This window comes from Thamnophis sirtalis, unplaced genomic scaffold (assembly GCF_051295495.1).
Source record: "Thamnophis sirtalis isolate CommonGarterSnake01/CBP01778 unplaced genomic scaffold, rThaSir2_p1.2 scaffold_2, whole genome shotgun sequence".
Lineage (NCBI taxonomy): Eukaryota > Metazoa > Chordata > Lepidosauria > Squamata > Natricidae > Thamnophis > Thamnophis sirtalis.
The window spans coordinates 85,203,662-85,226,483 of NW_028261382.1; the positions used below are offsets into that span (position 1 = coordinate 85,203,662).

The 22,822-nt window shown below is 40.7% G+C and overlaps 1 protein-coding gene across 5 annotated transcripts; it reads right to left on the reverse strand.

Moving 5' to 3' along the window:
- Positions 1-3,368: 3,368 nt before the first annotated feature.
- On the reverse strand, positions 3,369-20,464 carry LOC148048973 (interleukin-36 alpha-like). 5 transcript variants are annotated; one of them, XM_087706246.1, is made up of 8 exons: positions 19,906-20,464; positions 18,196-18,334; positions 16,311-16,424; positions 13,151-13,265; positions 7,590-7,697; positions 5,576-5,689; positions 4,450-4,583; positions 3,369-3,760 (listed from the first exon to the last, which is right to left on the reverse strand). In XM_087706246.1, the coding sequence occupies exons 5-8, from the start codon at positions 7,657-7,659 to the stop codon at positions 3,545-3,547; spliced, it is 534 nt and encodes a 177-aa protein (XP_087562372.1). In that variant the 5' UTR covers positions 7,660-7,697; positions 13,151-13,265; positions 16,311-16,424; positions 18,196-18,334; positions 19,906-20,464; the 3' UTR covers positions 3,369-3,544. The 5 variants fall into 5 exon arrangements, 4 of the variants coding, with proteins under 4 accessions (XP_087562372.1, XP_087562375.1, XP_087562374.1 ...); XM_087706249.1 differs by lacking the exons at positions 16,311-16,424; positions 18,196-18,334; positions 19,906-20,464 and adding an exon at positions 13,938-13,959; XM_087706248.1 differs by lacking the exons at positions 13,151-13,265; positions 16,311-16,424; positions 18,196-18,334; positions 19,906-20,464 and adding an exon at positions 9,619-9,654.
- Between the last annotated feature and the right edge of the window lie 2,358 nt (positions 20,465-22,822).

Consider the following 22,822-nt stretch of genomic DNA (forward strand, 5'->3'; position numbering starts at 1 on the left):
CTCTGGAACTGACATAAGATTTTATATCTATCAGAGGGTGTTGCCTGATGGGCCCATGGTTGATTTAGGAATTACCCTCATGACTACTGTAAGAGATCATCTATCACTACATCCGCTATCCAAAATTTCCTGTCTCTGCAGTCTTGCTTAGCCCCAACATCTGATGCCTCCTAATCAAGGTTAACACCCTGACCTTGCTTCATCTAATGCATGGCATCACATCTGTCCTGCTCAAATTACTCACAAGAGTTGAGCAAACAACTCAGGGTCTGCTGCAATGCATTTCAAACTGTAATTCATATTTCCATATTTAGGAGTGATTTGTGGGGAAAGGTTAAATTTCTCCTTAACACATGAAATAAAGGGCTTTAAACATGGGGCATTGCAAGTTCCACATGAACCGGACATGATATTACCTAAAATAAAATGGACACAAATAGATAGAAGTCTTCCAACTGTATTCCTTAATTCACTGACTTTGTGTTTATTGGCCCGAGATTTGTTTTCTTGAATTTAGTTTGTGTCATGCAGATCCTCTTCATGGTGCATGAGATCTTCATCTTAACTTTCTTGTTCATAAATGTTCCTAAATTTTCCCCTTCCCTTCAGTTACTAGCAAACCACTCATTTTTCCTGAGTGCTTTTTGCTTCCATAAATCAAACACTTCAAGTATACTGGAGCAAAACCTGTCAATGCAAGAATTTAAAGAAATTGGTGTTGAATTAGAAATGAGGCTTTTTCTCTCAAATGAAATTTTATTGATCAAAGAGAAGTTAAACTATCAACCAAGTGAAATATATCTTTCTGATCAAAGAGCCATAAAATGTTGCCACCAGGAGATGCTATTCCTCTTGATTCTCCTTAACGGCTAATATCTCCCATACAAATAGGAAATAGATCCTTCATATCTGTTCGAGCATCAGCCTAGAAATTGTCACAGATTTTTTTCCAAGCTAAAGGTTCATGATACTTATAGGAAATGCTGCACCTACTGTGGGAAATTCTTGCCCTCCTTTCATGCTTCCACTGACAATCTAGCAATTAGATGTTGAAAGCAACCAGGACATGCAAATCGAGGTCAAAATTGGAGACGCCCATTTTTTTTTCCTGGCATTGCAGCCATTGATGTCATGTGTCTTTCAGAGTGTTAGTCAACCACACTCTCTTCCTTCTCCTCCCCAGATCCTGCTTCTCACTTTGCAGAAGAGAAAGTGGGTGGAATGCAACCTAACCAGATAGACAAACCGCACCTTTCTTTTCTCCAAAGGCTGGTTTGTTTTCTCCTTGTTTCACACAAACGCATCTCTAATAGTGGGAGATTACAAGGATCTCTTGATGCCACTTGGGAATCAGACCAGAAGATGATGAAGTGAGGAAAAATCCTAATGGCAGTGATAGGATGGAAATGAGATGGGAGGGTAGTGCATTCAATCTCACTCTACTTGATTTCCCAGTGACTTTTGATACTATTGATTATACCATCCTCTGGAATGGCTGCAGGGATTGGAAGTGGAGGGCACTTTGTTCAGCTGGTTCATTTCTTCCTCTGATCAGGAGGGAGCGGTGTAATCCTTGGTTTTCACTTCTTTCTCTGCTATTGTTTAACACCTACATGAAAGTATTGTGGGAGGTCCTATGTCACCATGGAATCAGATATCATCAGTAGGTTGATGATACTCAGCTGTACATCTCTGCCCTTGATGAATTAAGCAATGCTTTGTTTTGCCTTTTCCCTGTTCCTGGAGGCTATTCAGGTATTATGGAGGGGAGCATTAGTCTAAAACTGAACCCTAGCAATATGGAGTGGCTTTGAATTAGGGGCTCTTTGGCTCTTGGAGAATTATAATATTTGATCCTAGAGGGGGGTACATTGCCCAAAACCAACAGCCTGGAAGCTGATTAACCTTCCTCTCACTTTGTACTGCAGCATCTGTGGTTGGTTCTCTTATTAAACTGAGTGGCGGGCCTGCAATCATATTCCTTTTAGGATCTTTGGGGAATTGGGAGGGCGTGGGAATAGAATGTGTTTGTTTTCAGAATAAAAAAAATCCTTTCTAGAAATCAAGGTCACTCTTTGTCTCTGCACCTCTACATCTGACTGGAACTAGATGGGTGGAAATGCCAACGTGGCAGAGGAAGATTGGACCATGTGATGGACTTGTGGGTGTAGGGCCAAGTTCATGAACTTTCAACTAAGTGGAAACCCAAGAAGCCTTCAGATTCGGGTTTCCACAGATGTGCCAACATGTCTGTCTTATTAAATTGGAACTTTGATGAAAGTTATGTCTTGAACTCTGATTTAATTCTGGATGATATTTGATACTGAGTTAGCTTCCTAAGGATCCATTTGCAATATCTGAAGTAGCTAAATAATGCTCATTATACAATTTGCCAGAAAGCATCTGTTTTGAATTTGAGCTGGGAAACACTGGCATGGGAGGCATTTGCAATGGGCTGGGCATGGGAGGAAAAAGATGCCACTTCCACTCAGGAAACTATCACCCTCTCTATCATAGGTCAAAGTGAAAATGTAGATATGGCCTCTATTTCATCACACTATAATGGAAGAATAACTAGAAGGTAATTTGATAATGATGATGATGAAAGTGATAGTGATGATGATGGAGACTTTTTCATCAGGAGTGCATCAAGCCAAAAGTTAATGGGAGTCCTACCGAATAACTTTTTCAGGATTTGACAAGTGTATGGAGCAGATTAACCTTCCTCTCATTTTCTACTGCAGCATCTGTGGTTGGTTCTCTCATTAAACTGAGTTAGCTTTCTAAGGATCCATTTGCAACATCTGAAGTAGCTAAATAATGCTCATTATACAATTTATTAAGCACTCTTTCCCATTGGGAAAGTTTGGATGATCTGCAAAATCTTCCACTCCCTGGATAAAATGAGTTGTTCTTCTTAAACAATGAACCAGATGGTAGTGGAGAAAACTGATTCGAATAACAACAGGGAATCGTACAGGTCTGCCCAATCTTGGCAACTTTAAGACTTGTCTGGCTGACTGGCTGAGGAATTCTGGAGTTGAAGTCCACAGGTCTTCAAGTTGCCAAGTTTGGACACCCCCACAATAACATCGTAAAGTACTATAACTTTGCCCACAGCCAGGAGTGTGATCCTGACAGGCTAAAGGTTGACTCAGCCTTCCATCCTGCTGAGGTCAGTAAAATGAGGAACCAGATTCTTGGTGGAAATATGTTGACTGTGTAAACAGGTTAGAGAGGGCTGTAAAGCACTATGAAGTGGTACATAAATCTGCTATTACTATCTTGTTACCAAAAAATCTACTGTTCAAACAAATCTATTGTTTGAAAGCATATTGTTCTATACAAATAAAGACCATGCAACCAAGTCCATTTTATCCATAAGATATATTTCACCTTCCCCAGAATATGAGACAATTCTTCCAAAGTTTTTTGAAGGATACTATCTAAATCTATTCATTGGCCTAATCATACATTCTGGCTCCATTCCAATTTGTATGCACAAGGTCTATTAGACACATAGATGCAGAACAGTGTTTCTGACTCATGATTTTTTTTCAAAGTGAAACAGGATATTCTGAGTTCCTCCTTTTTGACTCAGTCCAATAGGCTTTCCTGCTTCTGAAGAAGTGCTGATGAACCAATCTGGGAACTCTGCAGATTCAAAAGTGCATTTATCACCGTTGCCTTCCTGCTTACTATAAAAAGTGAAAGCTTTGGCATTTTGGGGATCTTTATCAAGTTCCTTAATATCTTTCTCCTAGGGAAAAAAAAGGGAAAAAGAAGTTATGTAAGAACAGGTCAACCTGGTTGCAGGTTGCATAAAGGATCGTTAGCAGCCCCGAGAAGATTTTTACAGTCTATCGACATGGAATTCATGTTTTCCTTTCTTACTTCTAAATTAACACAAGTCAACCATTAAACTTTATTGAATGTCTAAGTGTCCAGAAAGAGATTCTATCCATGAGGGGTCCTTGGTGCTCTGTGAGCTTGCTTGCTTTCTTGCAGATGTTTCATTGCCCAAACTAGGTCACTTCATCAGTGCTAATCTAGGGTAATGAAATGTCTACTAGAGAACAAACAAGCTGAGAGAACACCAAGGACCCCCACAAAGTTACATTCTCAAAAATGTAATTCTCATACCTTTCTCAAAAATGAGAAACCCTTTCACCAATCTTGTCAAAAGAAACCACATACCAGGAAATATATAAAATATAATCAATCAGTAAGTGTTCTATAACAAGTGAGCCAATGGAAGGGGATCATTGCCAGGTAAATTATGGCCCCATCTTAGGTTTGTTATTGCATTCCATCATCTAAAGCTTCTAGAAGTCTTCCTAATATACAATGACAGTTCAGAGTATATCACTGAGAATAAAGGGACAAATAAAAAAGGACCATTTCCCTAGAGAAAGAAAAATATGTTTGTAATGCAAGTCAAGCACTCACTTTCAACTCTATCTGATATTGGCCAGTCCCAGCCTTCACGCAGTACAGGCAGCTCTTCTTCTTTTCAGGGGCCATAAACATGGGATATTGTGCTGAATCTAGAGCTTTATTTGGAAGGACGGCCATTAACTGCTCTGGAGAAGAATAAAAAACAATAAACAAGATCAAGGAGTTAATAGAAGCTTGTGTTTATAACACAGTTGTTTAGCAAATCTGGCTTCCCCTATTGATTTTTCTTGTTGGAAGCTGGCTGGAAAAGCGGCAAATGATGATCACATGAGCCTGGGATGCTGCAACGGTCATAAATGTATGTCAATTGTGAAATGACTGTTTTTGGCAGGTGACCGAGGGGATGCTGCAATGATTGCTAATGTGAGCACAGGTGCAAGTCCCTTTTTCCAGTGCCATTGTAATTTTGAACTAAACAAATGGTTGTAAGGAGTACCTGTATATGAAAAACAGAGGACCTTTTGAATCCTGCATGTAATATTTTCCCTTTATTTTGTTATTGTTTCTAAATTAAATCGTTCTTCTCTAAAACATCACAGAAGGCAAGGTGTTATGTCTGTCGGTACATTGATGCTCAAGGCAAAAATGTTAAGGACCCAAGATTAGTGAATGGAATATGCAGTAAGTCATTTTTAAAAAAACAACTTTAATAATACAACAATGTTAAACGTGACCATCAGCCTAGTGAGTCCTGATCAGTGGTGGGTTCCGGATCCCGTTGCAACCGGTACAGTGCAAAGCGGCCTGGCATCCACCACATGAATGCATGCAGTGCACGCATGCAATCTTACCGCCTCTGCGTCACCTCCTCGACGCTCCAGCTGCTCAGCAAAGCATCGCGCAGGCGCTGTACACTCCATGTGCGTGAACGGGAGCGCTGAAGAGCTCAAATACAGGTAAGGAGGGCGGCGGGCGGGGTGTACCCTCCGGAGCACCGTACCGGAATGGTACCCAGTCCTCCCGGCAGGCATCGGTACACCCGTACACTGCCTGCAACCCACCACTGGTCCTGATAATATCCGCCATCAGCTTTTCACCATTCAAGGCATCCCATCTATAATTTTGGCCAAGAGAAGACTGCAATTTTCAAGCACAAGATAAGTAGCTTAGTTTATACCTGGTGAATTAGAAGTTTTCACATCTGCCACTAACTTGTTCTCCACCAAAAAGAAGTATTTTTTATCAAGATCCCAAAATTTAAACAAATAAGGTTCAGGCAATGCAGTGGCCGCTGTGGAAAGAATATAGATATGCATTACACATACTATATGTGCCAACAAAGGAAACATTCTAAAGAACAATCGGAGAAAGTTAGAATTATGTATATCTCACTGAAAAATGAATTGCAAATGATTTCCGCCTTTTTCAAATGATTTGCACAAGTCTATCAAAAGCTGTTTGGTCTTGGTGGATATCATACCAAGAGGCAGGTGAGAATCCTTGGATATAGCCTTATGGAATGTAAACATGAAAGCAACTGAGAAAATATCAAGTGACTTAGAAAGAGACAGTGTGGAGAGTTATGATTGGAAGAGATCTGGATAGTACTAGCTATAGAGTAGAAACAGACTCTAAAATATGTTTAGCAAGAAATCATAGGATTGTTTGTAGTTATTGCATAACCTATAGTCACCAACAATTCAATCTGTTCTATCTTCATCCTTTTTTCTATGTTTCTTCTTCCACATTGTCTTCCCCCCCTTTCTTTCTCTCTCCTTCCCTCATTCCCATTTTATCTTCACCTTGCTGATATTCAGTCAATCAATCAGCCAATGAAATCTGTACCGTAAATCATAAACCCACATAACTTTGCAATTCAGTTTTGAAATAAGAAAGGTCTTTCTTTTTTAAAGAGGACTTTAAAAACGTGTGCTGTAATTGGACTTTTAAGAAGAGCATCATCAATGGAAGCTTTAAAAAATCTAATTGCTGTACAGGGACTTTTTCAAAAAATAAAGATGTGGGTGTGGGTGTGGGTGTGGGTGTATGAGAGAGGGTGGAGGGAGGAGATTAGAACCCAAATTTGACCACAGTACATGAGTGAAATAATCCATGGACCATCTTACAGGTAATCCTCAAGTTACAAGGACAATTGAGCCTAAAATTTAGGTTACTAAATAAAGCATTTGTTAAGTGAGTTTGCCCCATTTTATTACTTTCCTTGCCACCGTTCTTAAATAAATCATTGAATTTGTTAAGTTAGTAACATGGTTGTTAAGTGAATCTAGATTCCCCATGAACTTTCCTTGTCCATAGGTCCCAAAAGAGGATCACATGACCCCCAGACACTGCAACCACCATAAAGTATGACACAATGGCCGGAGTATCCCAATTTTGATCACGTGATCATAGGGATGCTTTAGTGGTTGTGTGGAAAAAATGTTCATAAGTCACTTTATTCAGTGCTGTTGTAACTTTGAAGAGTCACTAAATGAACTGTCGTAAGTCGAGGGCTATCTATACTTGATATACTTATACAGTGAACTAATGAATAAAGTGAACATTTTCTGTATACATATGTACACAATATATTGCATTTGTTCTAGTATACGGAAGCTTCCTCCAGAAGGTAGCACTCAGTGGTGGGTTTCAAATTCCGTTCCAATCAATACGGGTTAGGGTTAGGGTTAGGGTTGGGGTTGGGGTTGGGGTTGGGGTTAGGGTGAGGGTGAGGGTGAGGGTGAGGGTTAGGGTTGGGGTTGGGGTTGGGGTTGGGGTTGGGGTTGGGGTTGGGGTTGGGGTTAGGGTTAGGGTTAGTGTGAGGGTGAGGGTGAGGGTGAGGGTTAGGGTTAGGGTTAGGGTTAGGGTTGGGGTTGGGGTGTGTCGCGCAGCATGGCAGCTTTAAAACACAGGTAGGAACCTCGGGCGGGTGGGCCCTCCGGAGCACCGTACTGGAACGCTATCTGGTGCTCTGGGCTGGCTCAGGTCCGCCCATACAGGGGCGTAATTCCTGCAACCCACCACTGGAAGTACTGTAGTAATTTTTTTTTTACTGTAAAAAACCTGAAGATTGTATTTGTGTAGGATTGAACAAATGAAGTTCATTTTACAATGGTCAAATAATTAAGGATATATGCATGACTGGGCAATGTTTCCAAAGCAGCAAATGAACAGAACTACATTTTCCTCACCTGCTTCAGAAGTACGAAATAAATCTGCCATTTCTTCATTCCAAGTCTTCTTATGAGGCTTACTTGCCATCTCCCCAACCTTTCTACTTTTTCAGGTTTCTCTACGTTCTTCAGAAGAAGGGAATATTTTAAGTTAAAATCCCTTGCAAACAAAAGATGAGGGATATCAAACAATGTTGGCTGATTGATTTTCTCAAATACAATGTAAAAGAGCAAATAAAGTACCCACAAATGGCAAACAAAATAAAATTAAAAAACCAAAGAAACAGTTTTGTATGAGAGGACTTTTAAAAATGAGAACCCATCCTCATCCCTGAAGACTTGAGGAAAAGACAATATGGAAGACCAGCCATAGATACAGGGAAAAATCACATAAGCTAGAAAAGCTATGGCAAACCTTTTTTGGCTCGCGTACCAAAAACAGGGGGGGTCGTACTGCACCCATAATGCAATGTGCAAAACACACACCAGCGCACATGCACGCATGACAGTCATTCCATTGATTAGGGAACAGAACAGGGGTGGGTTCCTGCCAGTTCTAACCTCTTCTATAGAAGAGGTTCCACAAATCTACAGTGTCGTTTAGAACCGTTTCCAGCTCCCTCCCCCCGCCCGTCCGCACATCATCAAGATGAAGAGCCAGAGGAGGAATTCTGGGAGTCGAAATCCACAAGTCTTAAAGCTGTCAAGTTTGAATACCCCGGGGGGGGGGTTCTAAAGGGTTAGGGGTGCAAGGGTCTTGTAACTTGACAGCTTTAAGACTTGTGTGCTTCATATTCCAGAGTTTCTGAGCCAATATTTTGGTTGCTAAGCAAGAGCATTGTTAAGTGAGTTTCACCACATTTTACAAGTTCACCACGCCCACCCAGTCACATGGCTGGCAAGCCACTCCCACACAGTCACATGGTCGGCAAGCCACTTCCACAAAGGAGGCCACACCTACAGAAGAGGTTCTAAAAAAATTTGAAACCCACCACTGGAGCAGAAGGTAGATATCAGTGATCAGGATGGAGACATAGAAATTTAGAAAACTGTATAACATCCTAGTATTCCAAACCTGCTGAAAAAGACCTACTTTTCCCACAAAATTCCAAATTCCAAATCTAGGGCTACAATTTTCCCTCTTCTGAAAGGACAAAACGCAAACCGCCAGCATCAAAATTAGGATTATTAATTATTGCTCATTATTTTTCTCTATAGTATACTTACAGCAAATATCTGTAAAAACCATCCAGGCTAGATTTATTCATTACAGCAATTTTTTGACAGTAGTGAATGAGGGTTTATTAAGACATTTTGAATCCTGCCATTCCAGAATAGAAATATGCAAAATTCTTTAAATATTGCTTGGTGGGAAGAGATTTCAGATTTCAGCACCAGTCTAATACATTTCAAAACTCAAGCTCTTTGATTATTATTTGGGGTCATAAAGTTTTTAAATTTTCTTATGATTTCAAGAAGACAGTGTGTGTTGACTTACTATAAATCTATTGTGAGCTGCATTTTTTTAAAGTTATTCTCTTTTTCTTCAAACTTACCGGGCATGGTTTTAATAAGGATCCAATCTGGGTTGATCAGCAAGACCAGAGTTTTTTTCTTCCAAGCGTGACTCGGAAAACCTCTAGTCCCATTGACCAACCCAGATTGGGTGCTGCAACATTATCTTGGGACCTGTACAGTACATTCACCTTCATTCATGATTTTAATAAGTTGCATCCCTGCTTTAATTTTAAAAAAATGACTATTCAAATTTAAGAAAGGAAAATGGAATCAGAACAAATATAAACAAGCTGTACAGATGTTTTTAAACACTGCTAAATAGAAAAGTGAGCTAAATATAATTAAACCAGTAAATATCAGGGTTTCTCCAAAGTAATTTTCTTAAAGGAGATATAGCTGTTATCATCTAGTCCCAATGTATCAAAAGATTAATGATTCTTAGACAGAAAATAAAAAGTCCTTGTCTCTATGCAAGTAGGAGCAGGTCCTAGGAGGAGATAATCTAACCCAATAAATCAGGTGACAATACCTGTGGAGATGTTCCTTCTTGGGCTGGAGATTCCTTCTGTTTGATCCTCTCTGGATCTGTCATAAGATTTTATATCTATCAGAGAGGGTGTTGCCTGATGTGTCCATCAATGATTTGGGGATTGCCCTCATGACTACTGTAAGAGATCATCTATCACTACATCCAGCTGTCCAAAATCTCCTGCCTCTGCAGTTTTGCTTAACCCCAATGCCTAATCAAGGTTAACACCCTGATGTTGTTTCAACTAATGCATGATATCTGTCCTGCTCAAATTACTCACAAAACTTGAGCAAACAACTCAGGGTCTGCTGCACTGCATTTCAAACTGTAATTCATATTTCCATATTTAGGAGTGATTTGAGGGGAAAGGTTAAATTTCTCCTTAACACATGAAATAAAGGGCTTTAAACATGGGGCACTGCAAGTTCCACATGAACCCGACATATTACCTAAAATAAAATGGACACAAATAGGTAGAAGTCTTCCAACCTCATTCCTTAATTCACTCAGTTTATTGGCCTGAGATTCTCCTTAATGATGAATATCTCCTATGCAAATTTCGTGATACTCGTGAGAAATGCTGCACCTACTGTGGGAAAATCTTGCCCTCCTTTCATGCTTCCACTGACAATTGAGCAATTAGATGTTGAAAGCAACCAGGACATGCAAATTGAGGTCACAATTGGAGACTCCCATTTTTCCTGGCATTGCAGCCATCGATGTCATGTGTCTTTCAGAGTGTTAGCCAACCACACTCTCTTCCTTCTCCTCCCCAGATCCTGCTTCTCACTTTGCAGAAGAGAAAGTGGAAGGGATGCAATCTAACCAGATATACAAACCACACCTTTCTTTCCTCCAAAGGCTGGTTTGTTTTCTCCTTGTTTCACACAAACACATCTCTAGTAGTGGGAGGTTACAAGGATCTATTGATGCCACTTGGGAATCAGACCAGAAGATGATGAAGTGAGGAAAAATCCTAATGGCAGTGATGTAATGGAAATGAGATGGGAGGGTAGTGCATTCAATCTCACTCTACTTGATTTCCCAGTGACTTTTGATACTATTGATTATACCATCCTCTGGAATGGCTGCAGGGATTGGAAGTGGAGGGCACTTTGTTGGGCTGGTTCATTTCTTCCTCTGACCAGGAGGGAGTGGTGTAATCCTTGGTTTTCACTTCTTTCTCTGCTATTGTTTAACACCTACATGAAAGTATTGTGGGAGGTCCCATTTCACCATGGAATCAGATATCATCAGTAGGTTGATGATACTCAGCTGTACATCTCTGCCCTTGATGAATTAAGCAATGCTTTGTTTTGCCTTTTCCCTGTACCTGGAGGCTATTCAGGTATTATGGAGGGGGAGCATTAGTCTAAAGCTGAACCAATATGGCAATATGGAGTGGCTCTGAATTAGGGGCTCTTTGGCTCTTGGAGAATTATAATATTTGATCCTAGAGGGGGGGTACATTGCCCAAGACTGACAGCCTGGAAGCTGATTAACCTTCCTCTCACTTTGTACTGCAGCATCTGTGGTTTGTTCTCTTATTAAACTGAGTGTCAGGCCTGCAATCATATTCCTTTTAGGATCTTTGGCCTGCCACACATTCTCTCTCTTTCTTTACTATGCTGTTTCATTAGTGGGGAATTGGGAGGGCGTGGGAATAGAATGTGTTTGTTTTCAAAATAAAAAAAATTCCTTTCTAGAAATCAAGGTCATTCTTTGTCTCTGCACCTCTACATCTGACTGGAACTAGATGGGTGGAAATGCCAACATAGTAGAGGAAGATTGGACCATGTGATGGACTTGTGGGTGTGGGGCCAAGTTCAAGAACTTTCAACTAAGTGGAAACCCAAGAAGCCTTCAGATTCGGCTTTCCACAGATGTGCCAACATGTCTGTCTTATTAAATTGGAACTTTGATGAAAGTTATGTCTTGAACTCTGATTTAATTCTGGATGATATTTGGAATGCTGACACTGAGTTAGCTTCCTAAGGAACCATTTGCAATATCTGAAGTAGCTAAATACTGCTCATTATACAATTTGCCAGAAAGCATCTGTTTTGAATTTGAGCTGGGAAACACTGGCATGGGAGGCATTTGCAACGGGCTGGGCATGGGAGGAAAAAGATGCCATCCATTCTTCCACTCAGGAAACTATCACCCTCTCTGTCATAGGTCAAAGTGAAAATGTAGATAAGCCCTCTATTTCATCACACCATAATGGAAGAATAACTAGAAGGTAATTTGATAATGATGATGATGAAAGTGATAGCCGAGGTGGCGCAGTGGGTAGAGTGCAGCACTGCAGGTTACTTCAGCTGACTGTTATCTGCAGTTCGGCGGTTCACATCTCACCAGGCTCAAGGTTGACTCAGCCTTCCATCCTTCCGAGGTGGGTAAAATGAGCACCCAGACTGTTGGGGGAAATATGCTGACTCTGTAAACCGCTTAGAGAGGGCTGAAAGCCCTATGAAGCGGTATATAAGTCTAACTGCTATTGCTATTGCTATAGTGATGATGATGGAGACTTTTTCATTAGGAGTGCATCAAGCCAAAAGTTAATGGGAGTCCTACTGAATAACTTTTTCAGGATTTGACAAGAGTATGGAGCAGATTAACCTTCCTCTCACTTTCTACTGCAGCATCTGTGGTTGGTTCTCTTATTAAACTGAGTTAGCTTTCTAAGGATCCATTTGCAACATCTGAAGTAGCTGAATATTGCTCATTATACAATTTATTCAGCACTCTTTCCCATTAAATTGTTGTTCTTAAACAATGAACCAGATGGTAGTGGAGAAAACCGATTCGAATAACAACATGGAATCGTACAGGTCTGCCCAATCTTGGCAACTTTAAGACTTGTTTGGCTGACTGGCTGAGGAATTCTGGAGTTGAAGTCCACAGGTCTTAAAGTTGCCAAGTTTGGACACCCCCACAATAACATTGTAAAGTAGTATAACTTTGCCCACAGCCAGGAGTTTGATCCTGACAGGCTAAAGGTTGACTCAGCCTTCCATCCTGCTGTGGTCAGTAAAATGAGGAACCAGATTGTTGGTGGAAATATGTTGACTGTGTAAACAGCTTAGAGAGGGCTGTAAAGCACTATGAAGTGGTACATAAATCTTCTATTACTATCTCGTTACCAAAAGATCAGTCTTCTTACTCTCAGCCAACCAACTTAATTCCCCTGGGCAAATAAATCTACTGTTTGAAAGCATATTGTTCTATAGAAATAAAGACCATGCAACCAAGTCCATTTTATCCATAAGATATATTTCACCTTCCCCAGAATATGAGACAATTTTTCCAAAGTTTTTTGAAGGCTACTATCTAAATCTACTCTTTGGCCTAATCATACATTCTGGCTCCATTCCAATTTGTATGCACAAGGTCTATTAGACACATCGATGCAGAACAGTGTTTCTGACTCATGATTTTTTTTCAAAGTAAAACAGGATGTTCTGAGTTCCTCCTTTTTGACTCAATCCAATAGGCTTTTTTGCTTCTGAAGAAGTGCTGATGAACCAACCTGGGAACTCTGCAGATTCAAAAGTGCATTTATCACCGTTGCCTTCCTGCTTACTATAAAAAGTGAAAGCTTTGGCATTTTGGGGATCTTTCTCAAGTTCCTTAATATCTTTCTCCTAGGAAAAAAAAAGGGAGAAAGAAGTTACGTAAGAACAGGTCAACCTGGTTGCAGGTTGCATAAAGGATCGTTAGCAGCCCCGAGAAGATTTTCACAGTCTATCGAGATGGAATTCATGTTTTCCGTTTTTACTTCTAAAGTAACACAAGTCCACCATTAAACTTTATTTAATGTCTAAGTGTCCAGAAAGAGATTCTTGGTGCTCTGTGAGCTTGCTTGCTTTCTTGCAGATGTTTCATTGCCCAAACTAGGTCACTTCATCAGTGCTAATCTAAGGTAATGAAATGTCTACTAGAAAACAAACAAGCTCAGAGAGAACCAAGGACCCCCACAAAGTTACATTCTCAAAAATATAATTCTCATATCTTTCTCAAAAATGAGAAACCCTTTCACCAATCTTGTCAAAAGAAACCACATATCAGGAAATATATAAAATATAATCAATCAGTAAGTGTTCTATAACAAGTGAGCCAATGGAAGGGGATCATTACCAGGTAAATTATGGCCCCATCTTAGGTTTGTTATTGCACTCCATCATCTAAAGCTTCTAGAAGTTTTCCTAGTATACAATGATAGTTCAGAGTATATCGCTGAGAATAAAGGGATAAATAAAAAGGACCATTTCCCCAGAGAAAGAAAAATATGTTTGTAATGCAAATCAATCACTCACTTTTAACTCTATCTGATATTGGCCAGTCCCAGACTTCACGCAGAACAGGCAGCTGTTCTTTTTTTCAGGGGCCATAAACATCGGATATTGTGCTGAATCTAGAGATTTATTTGGAAGCACGGCAATTAACTGCTCTGGAGAAGAGTAAAAAACAAGAAACAAGCTTGATTTATATTTATATAAATATAATTTATATTAATAAAAAGTTGATTTATGAAACAAAATGCCCCTGGGGAAAAATATCAGCCCTCATATAAGAAGAGTGATTTGCAATGGGAGCGACTGAAGCTTGTCAGAAGGTGATTTAGTGGTCTTCAACCTATTTTGGCTAGTTGTCAGGGGTGGGTTCCAGCAGACGCTACTGCCGGTTCACTCATGGGTGCTTCGTGCGCACGCAGGCTTGATGTGTACTGTATGCGCATGTGCAGTGCAAAAAAATTTGTTCTGTGTTGTGTGCTACAGTTTTGTCTCTGGTCCGTTTGGCTAGTGGGCCGTGTCCCTGTTTCTGACTGGTTACCTGTTTGACAACTGGGTTATATAAAGAGCTGTGAAACAGGGCTCAGCTGTTGCCAGTTAGCTAAAACGCGCGAAATGTGAAGTGCCGCGTTTGGCAACCTGTTAGAAATAAACTGTTAGCTTACTTGAAGTTTGTCTGACCGCGTTCTCCCAGCTAGAACATGCAGTGCAAAAAAATTTCTGCACATGTGCAGAAGCAAAAAACAAGATGGTAGAATCTATGGCGCTGCCCGGAGAACCGGTTCTGGGCATTGCAGGCCTAGGTCACTGCCGGTTCCAGCGATCCAGGCTGTTAAACCACTACCGGTTCATCCAAACCGGTCCAAACCAGTAGGAACCCACCACTGCAAGTTGTGTCATATTGAAAACAGGACGAAATTGTGCTAATCCTGTGTACATCAATAAAGAAAACCCCCAAATAGTTCACATTTCCACTTAATTAAGCTTAGATATTAGTAAACACTGATATTGTGGAATTCATACGGGATAGCTTCCTAGTTTGATATCTGTCATAGTAATTTAACCTCATCTTTTTTCTAGGCTGGTGGTCAGTTTTACAAACAAAGCATTGAGCAAAAGTCAATCACAATAATTTCTACAAAGGAATTATTGAGTCTGTCGTCTGCATTTCTATAGGTAACATCATCAGTGCTAGAGGGGAATGCTAGAGGGGAACTCATTCCACTCTCGCACTGATGGTATTATTTAATCTGGGTAATGAAACCTTCAAGATAATAAGCAAGCTCAAAAAGCACCAAGGACCCCTAATATCTATGTCATACAGGTCGTCTTTGTGAGAACAATTGAAACCAGAATTTCTGTTGGTAAGCATGACAGTCGTAAAGTAAGTTACATCCAATTTTACCACCTTTTTGCCATGGTTATTAAGCAAATCATGGACAGTTGTTAAGTTTATAACACAGTTGTTTAGCAAATCTGGCTTCCCCTATTGATTTTTCTTGTTGGAAGCTGGCTGGAAAAGCGGCAAATGATGATCACATGAGCCTGGGATGCTGCAACAGTCATAAATGTATGTCAATTGCGAAATGACTGTTTTTGGCAGGTGACCGAGGGGATGCTGCAATGATTGCTAATGTGAGCACAGGTGCAAGTCCCTTTTTCCAGTGCCGTAGTAATTTTGAACTAAACAAATGGTTGTAAGGACTACGTGTATATGAAAAACAGAGGACCTTTTGAATTCTGCATGTAATATTTTCCCTTTATTTTGTTATTGTTTCTAAATTAAATCATTCTTCTCTAAAACATCACAGAAGGCAAGGTGTTATGTCTGTCGGTACATTGATGCTCAAGGCAAAAATGTTAAGAACCCAAGATTAGTGAATGGAATATGCAGTAAGTCATTTTTTAAAAACCAACTTTAATAATACAACAATGTTAAACGTGGCCATCAGCCTAGTGACTCCTGATCAGTGGTGGGTTCCGGATCCCGTTGCAACCGATACAGTGCAACGGGGCCCATCGTTCGCCACATGAACGCGCGCAGCACGCGCATGCATCCTTACCACCTCTGCGACGCCTCCTTGACACGCCAGCTGCTCAGCAGAGCATTGCACAGGCGCCGTACATTCCTTGCGCGTGTACAGAAGCGCTGAAGAGCTCAAATACAGGTAAGGAGGGTGGGCAGGCGGGTGGACCCTCCAGAGCACCATACCAGAACGGTACCCAGTCCTCCCGGCAGGCATCGGTACACCCGTACCGGGGCAAACTGCCGGCAACCCACCACTGGTCCTGATAATATCTGCCATCAGCTTTTCACCATTCAAGGCATCCCATCAATAATTTTGGCCAAGAGAAGACTGCAATTTTCAAGCACAAGATAAGAAGCTTAGTTTATACCTGGTGAACCAGTAGTTTTCACATCTGCCACTAACTTGTCTTCCAACAAAACGAAGTATTTGTGATTAAGATCCCAAAATTTAAACAAGTGGGGTTCAGGCAATTTATGACCCGCTGTGGAAAGAATATAGATATGCATTACACATGCTATATGTACAAACAAAGGAAACATTCTAAAGAACAATCAGAGAAAGTTAGAATTATGTATATCTCACTGAAAAATGAATTACAAATGATTTCCGCCTTTTTCAAATGATTTGCACAAGTCTATCCAAAACTGTTTGGTCTTGGTGGATATCATACCAAGAGGCAGGTGAGAATCCTTGGATATAGCCTTATGGAATGTAAACATGAAAGCAACTGAGAAAATATCAAGTGACTTAGGAAGAAACAGTGTGGAGAGTTATGATTGGAAGAGATCTGGATAGTACTAACTATAGAGTAGAAACAGACTCTAATATATGTTTAGCAAGAAATCATAGGACTGTCTGTAGTTATTGCATAGTCTACAGTCACCATCAGTTGAATCTGTTCTATCTTCATCCTTTTTTCTATGTTTCTTCTTCCACATTGTCCTCCCCCCTTTCTTTCTCTCTCCTTCCCTCATTCCCATTTTATCTTCACCTTGCTGATATTCAGTCAATCAATCAGCCAATGAAATCTGTACTGTAAATCATAAACCAACATAACTTTGCAATTCAGTTTTGAAATAAGAAAGGTCTTTCTTTTTTAGAGAGGACTTTAAAAATGTGTGCCATAATTGGACTTTTAAGAAGAACATCATCAATGGAAGCTTTAAAAAATCTAATTGCTGTACAGGGATTTTTTTAAAAAATAAAGGTGTGGGTGTGGGTGAATGAGAGAGGGTGGAGGGAGGAGATTAGAACCCAAATATGACCACAGTACATGAGTGAAATAATCCATGGACCATCTTACAGGTAATCCTCGAGTTACGAGCACAACTGACCCTAAAATTTAGGTTACTAAATAAAGCATTTGTTAAGTGAGTTTGCCCCATTATATTACTTTCCTTGCCACCGTTCTTAAATAAATCATTGCATTTGTTAAATTAGTAACATGGTTGTTAAGTGAATCTAGATTCCCCATGAACTTTGCTTGCCCAAAGGTCCCAAAAGAGGATCACATGACCCCAGGACATTGCAACCACCATAAAGTATGATGCAATGGCCGGAGTATCCCAATTTTGATCACGTGTCTTAGGGATGCTTTAGTGGTTGTGTGGAAAATATGTTCATAAGTCACTTTATTCAGTGCTGTTGTAACTTTGAAGAGTCACTAAATGAACTGTCGTAAGTCGAGGGCTATCTGTACTTGATATACTTACACAGTGAACTAATGAATAAAGTGAACATTTTCTGTATACGTATGTACACAATATATTGCATTTGTTCAGGTATAGGGAAGCTTCCTCCAGAAGGTAGCACTCAGTGGTGGGTTTCAAATCCTGTTCCAATCGGTACGGGTTAGGGTTAGGGTTAGGGTTAGGGTTAGGGTTAGGGTTAGGGTTAGGGTTAGGGTTAGGGTTAGGGCTAGGGCTAGGGTTAGGGTTAGGGTTGTGGTGTGTCACACAGCACAGCAGCTTTAAAAAACAGGTAGGAAGCTTGGGTGGGTGGGCCCTCCGGAGCACCGTACTGGAACGGTATCTGATGCTCTGGGCTGGCTCAGGTATGCCCATACCGGGGCGTACTTCCTGCAACTCAACACTGGAAGTACTGTACTAATAGTTTTTTTACTGTAAAAAACCTGAAGATTGTATTTGTGTAGGATTGAACAAATGAAGCTCATTTTTACAATGGTCAAATAATTAGGGACATATGCATGACTGGGCAATGTTTCCAAATGAACAGAATTGCATTTTTCTCACCTCCTGGAGTACGAAATGAACCTGCTATTTCTTCATTCCAAGTCTTCTTATGAGGCTTACTTGCCATCTCCCCAACCTCTCTACTTTTTCAGGTTTCTCTACGTTCTTCAGAAGAAGGGAATATTTTAAGTTAAAATATCTTGCAAACAAAAGATGAAGGATATCAAACAATGTTGGCTGATTGATTTTCTCAAATACAATGTAAAAGAGCAAATAAAGTACCCACAAATGGCAAACAAAATAAAAAAAACCAAAGAAACAGTTTTGTATGAGAGGACTTTTAAAAATGAGAACCCTTCCTCATCACTGAAAACCTGAGGAAAAGACAATATGGAAGACCAGCCATAGATACAAGGAAAAGTCACATAAGCTATAAAAGCTATGGCAAACCTTTTTTGGCTCGCGTGCCAAAAACAGGGGGGGTCGTGCTGCACCCATAATGCAATGCGTGAAACACACACCCGCGCACATGCATGCATGACAGTCATTCCATTGATTAGGGAACAGAACAGGGGTGGGTTCCTGTCAGTTCTAACCTCTTCTATAGTAGAGGTTCCACAAATCTACAGTGCCATTTAGAAACCGCTTCCAGCTCTTTCCCCCCGGCCGTCCGCACATCATCAAGATGAAGAGCCAGAGGAGGAATTCTGGGAGTCAAAATCCACAAGTCTTAAAGCTATCAAGTTTGAATACCCGGGGGGGGGGGGGTTCTAAAGGGTTAGGGGTGCGAGGGTCTTGTAACTTGACAGCTTTAAGACTTGTTTGCTTCATATTCCAGAGTTTCTGAGCCAATATTTTGGTTGCTAAGCAAGAGCATTGTTAAGTAAGTTTCACCACATTTTACAAGTTCACCACGCCCACCCAGTCACATGGCTGGCAAGCCACTCCCACAAAGCAGGCCAAACCTACAGAAGAGGTTCTAAAAATTTTTGAAACCTACCACTGGAACAGAAGGTAGATATCAGTGAAGAGGATGGAGACATAGAAATTTAGAAAACTGTAAAGCATCCTAGTATTCCAAACCTGCTGAAAAAGACCTACTTTCCCCTCAAAATTCCAAATTCCAAATCTAGGCTACAATTTTCCCTCTTCTGAATGGACAAAACCCAAACCAAATTAAACCATCGCCACCATCAGAATTAGGATTATTAATTATTGCTCATTATTTTTCTTTATAATATACTTACAGCAAATATCTGTAAAAAACTATTTTTCTTCCAACTTACTAGGCATGGTTTTAATAAGGATCCAATCTGGGTTGGTCACCAAGACCAGAATTTTTGTCTTCCAAGCGTGACTCGGAAAACCTCTAGTCCCATTGACCAACCCAGATTGGGTGCTGCAACATTATCTTGGGACATGTACATTCACCTTCATTCATGGTTTTAATAAGTTGCATCCCTGCTTTAATTTCTAAAAATATTATTCAAATTTAAGAAAGGAAAATGGAATCAGAACAAATATAAACAAGCTGTACAGATGTTTTTAAAAACTGCTAAATAGAAAAGTGAGCTAAATATAGTTAAACCAGTGAATACCAGGGCTTCTCCAAAGTAATTTTCTTAAAGGAGATATAGCTGTTATCATCTAGTCCCAATGTACCAAAATATCAATGACTCTTAGACAGAAAATAAAAAGTCCTCGTCTCTATGCAACTAGGAGCAGGTCCTAGGAGGAGATAATCTAACCCAATAAATCAGGTGACAATACCTGTGGAGATGTTCCTTCTTGGGCTGGAGATTCCTTCTGTTTGATCCTCTCTGGATCTGACATAAGATTTTATATATATCAGAGGGTGTTACCTGATGTGTCCATCAATGATCTGGGGATTGGCCTCATGACTACTCTAAGAGATCATCTATCACTACATCCGGCTGTCCAAAATCTCCTGTCTGTGCAGTTTCGCTTAACCTCAATGCCTAATCAAAGTTAACACCCTGATCTTGTTTCAACTAATGCATGACATCACATCTGTCCTGCTCAAATTACTCACAAGAGTTGAGCAAACAACTCAGAATCTGCTGCAATGCATTTCAAACTGTAATTCATATTTCCATATTTAGAAGAGATTTGAGGGGAAAGGTTAAATTTCTCCTTAACACATGAAATAAAGGGCTTTAAACATGGGGCACTGCAAGTTCCACATGAACCCGACATATTACCTAAAATAAAATGGACACAAATAGGTAGAAGTCTTCCAACCTCATTCCTTAATTCACTCAGTTTATTGGCCTAAGATTCTCCTTAATGGTGAATATCTCCTATACAAATTTTGTGACACTCGTGACAAATGCTGCAACAATTCTGGGAAATTCTTGCCCTCCTTTCATGCTTCCACTTACAATCTAGCAATTAGATGTTGAAAGCAACCAGGACATGCAAATCGAGGTCACAATTAGAGACGCCCATTTTTTCCTGGCATTGCAGCCATCGATGTCATGTGTCTTTCAGAGTGTTAGCCAACCACACTCTCTTCCTTCTCCTCCCCAGATCCTGCTTCTCACTTTGCAGAAGAGAAAGTGGAAGGGATGCAACCTAACCAGATAGACAAACCACACCTTTCTTTCCCCCACAGGCTGGTTTGTTTTCTCCTTGTTTCATACAAAGATATCTCTAGTAGTGGGAGATTACAGGGATCTATTGATGCCACTTGGGAATCGGACCAGAAGATGATGAAGTGAGGAAAAATCCTAATGGCAGTGATATGATGGAAATGAGATGGGAGGGTAGTTCGTTCAATCTCACTCTACTTGATTTCCCAGCGACTTTTGATACTATTGATTATACCATCCTCTGGAATGGCTGCAGGGATTGGAAGTGGAGGGCACTTTGTTGGGCTGGTTCATTTCTTCCTCTGATCAGGAGGGAGCGGTGTGATGCTATGTTGATGCTACTCAGCTGTACATCTCTGCCCTTGATGAATTAAGCAATGCTTTGTTTTGCCTTTTCCCTGTTCCTGGAGGCTATTCAGGTATTATGGAGGGGGAGCATTAGTCTAAAGCTGAACCAATATGGCAATATGGAGTGGCTCTGAATTAGGGGCTCTTTGGCTCTTGGAGAATTATAATATTTGATCCTAGAGGGGGCTACATTGACCAAGACTGACAGCCTGGAAGCTGATTAACCTTCCTCTCACTTTGTACTGCAGCATCTGTGGTTGGTTCTCTTATTAAACTGAGTGTCAGGCCTGCAATCATATTCCTTTTAGGATCTTTGGCCTTTACCACACACTCTCTCTCTTTCTTTACTATGCTGTTTCATTAGTGGGGAATTGGGAGGGCGTGGGAATAGAATGTGTTTGTTTTCAAAATAAAAAAATCCTTTCTAGAAATCAAGGTCATTCGTTGTCTCTTCACCTTTACATCTGACTGGAACTAGATGGGTGGAAATGCCAACATGGCAGAGGACGATTGGACCATGTGATGGACTTGTGGGTATGGGGACAAGTTCATGAACTTTCAACTAGGTGGAAACCCAGGAAACCTTCAGATTCAGGTTTCCACAGATATGCCAACATGTCTGTCTTATTAAATTGGAACCTTGATGAAAGTTATGTCTTGAACTCTGATTTAATTCTGGATGATATTACGAATGTCGACACTGAATTAGCTTCGTAAGGATCCATTTGCAATATCTGAAGTAGCTAAATAATGCTCATTATACAATTTTTAAAGTATCCTTTCACATTGTGAAAGTCTGGATCCTCTGCAAAATCTTCCATTCCCTGTTAAGAAGTTGTTCTTCTTAAACAATGAACCAGATGGTAGTGGAGAAAACTGATTTGAATAACAGTATGAAATAACACAGATGTGCCCAACCTTGAAAACTTTAAGACTTGTCAGCCTGATTAGCTGAGGAATTTTGGGAGCTGACATCCACAATGTTAAAGTTGCCAAGTTTGGGCACTCCTGGAATAACATGTTACTGTACTGTAACTAGTACTGTAACTCTGTCCCAAGCCAGGAGTTTGATCCTGACAAGCTCAAGGTTGTCTCAGGATGAGACAAGGGGAAGAAATTTTTACAGGACTCTGGTTAAGCTAGGAAGCAATAGGGAGCATGCTTTACCCATCTTGAACAGAAACAGAAAGGGATACATCATCAGAAAGTGTCATTGATTTAACATAAGTGGCCATAAGTGGATCAACTGCAAAATTGCTGTAGCAAAAAATAGCAGCTGCCACCCAGCAGAGTCCATAGTAGCCTGGCAGCCAAGGATGAAATGGCTGCACAGGACAGGAACAATATAGAGAGAGTCTGTGTGGACCTTGCTATCAATCAGAGATTGTGGCTGCTGCCAGGCAAGAGAAAAAGCCTGGAGACCATCTGCCCATAAAGACCAAGGCAGTTCAGGCCAGAAAGCATCAGTTTTGAATTTGAGCTGGGAAACACTGGCATGGGAGGCATTTGCAATAGGCTGGGCATGGGAGGAAAAAGATGCCATCCATTCTTGCACTCAGGAAACTGTTGTGGCCCAGTTGGAGCTGCCACCAGACTCCGACAGCAAGGGGCCCTATGAGTCGGCTATGGAGAATGTGGAGGACCCTGGACAGGGTTCCGACTCCGAGCAAAGCACAGAGAGACTGGTTGGCCACCAGGTAGCGCCTGAGCCTTGGACCAGTGGGAAG

Coding starts and splice junctions, on each gene's coding strand:
- LOC148048973 (XM_087706246.1), bottom strand. CDS start 7,659: ATGGCAAGTAAGCCTCATAAGAAGACTTGGAATGAAGAAATGGCAGAT. Junction 5,690..7,589: donor ATTTCGTACTTCTGAAGCAG/GTGAGGAAAATG, acceptor TTCTTTCCACAG/CGGCCACTGCATTGCCTGAA. Junction 4,584..5,575: donor GAAAACTTCTAATTCACCAG/GTATAAACTAAG, acceptor ATTCTTCTCCAG/AGCAGTTAATGGCCGTCCTT.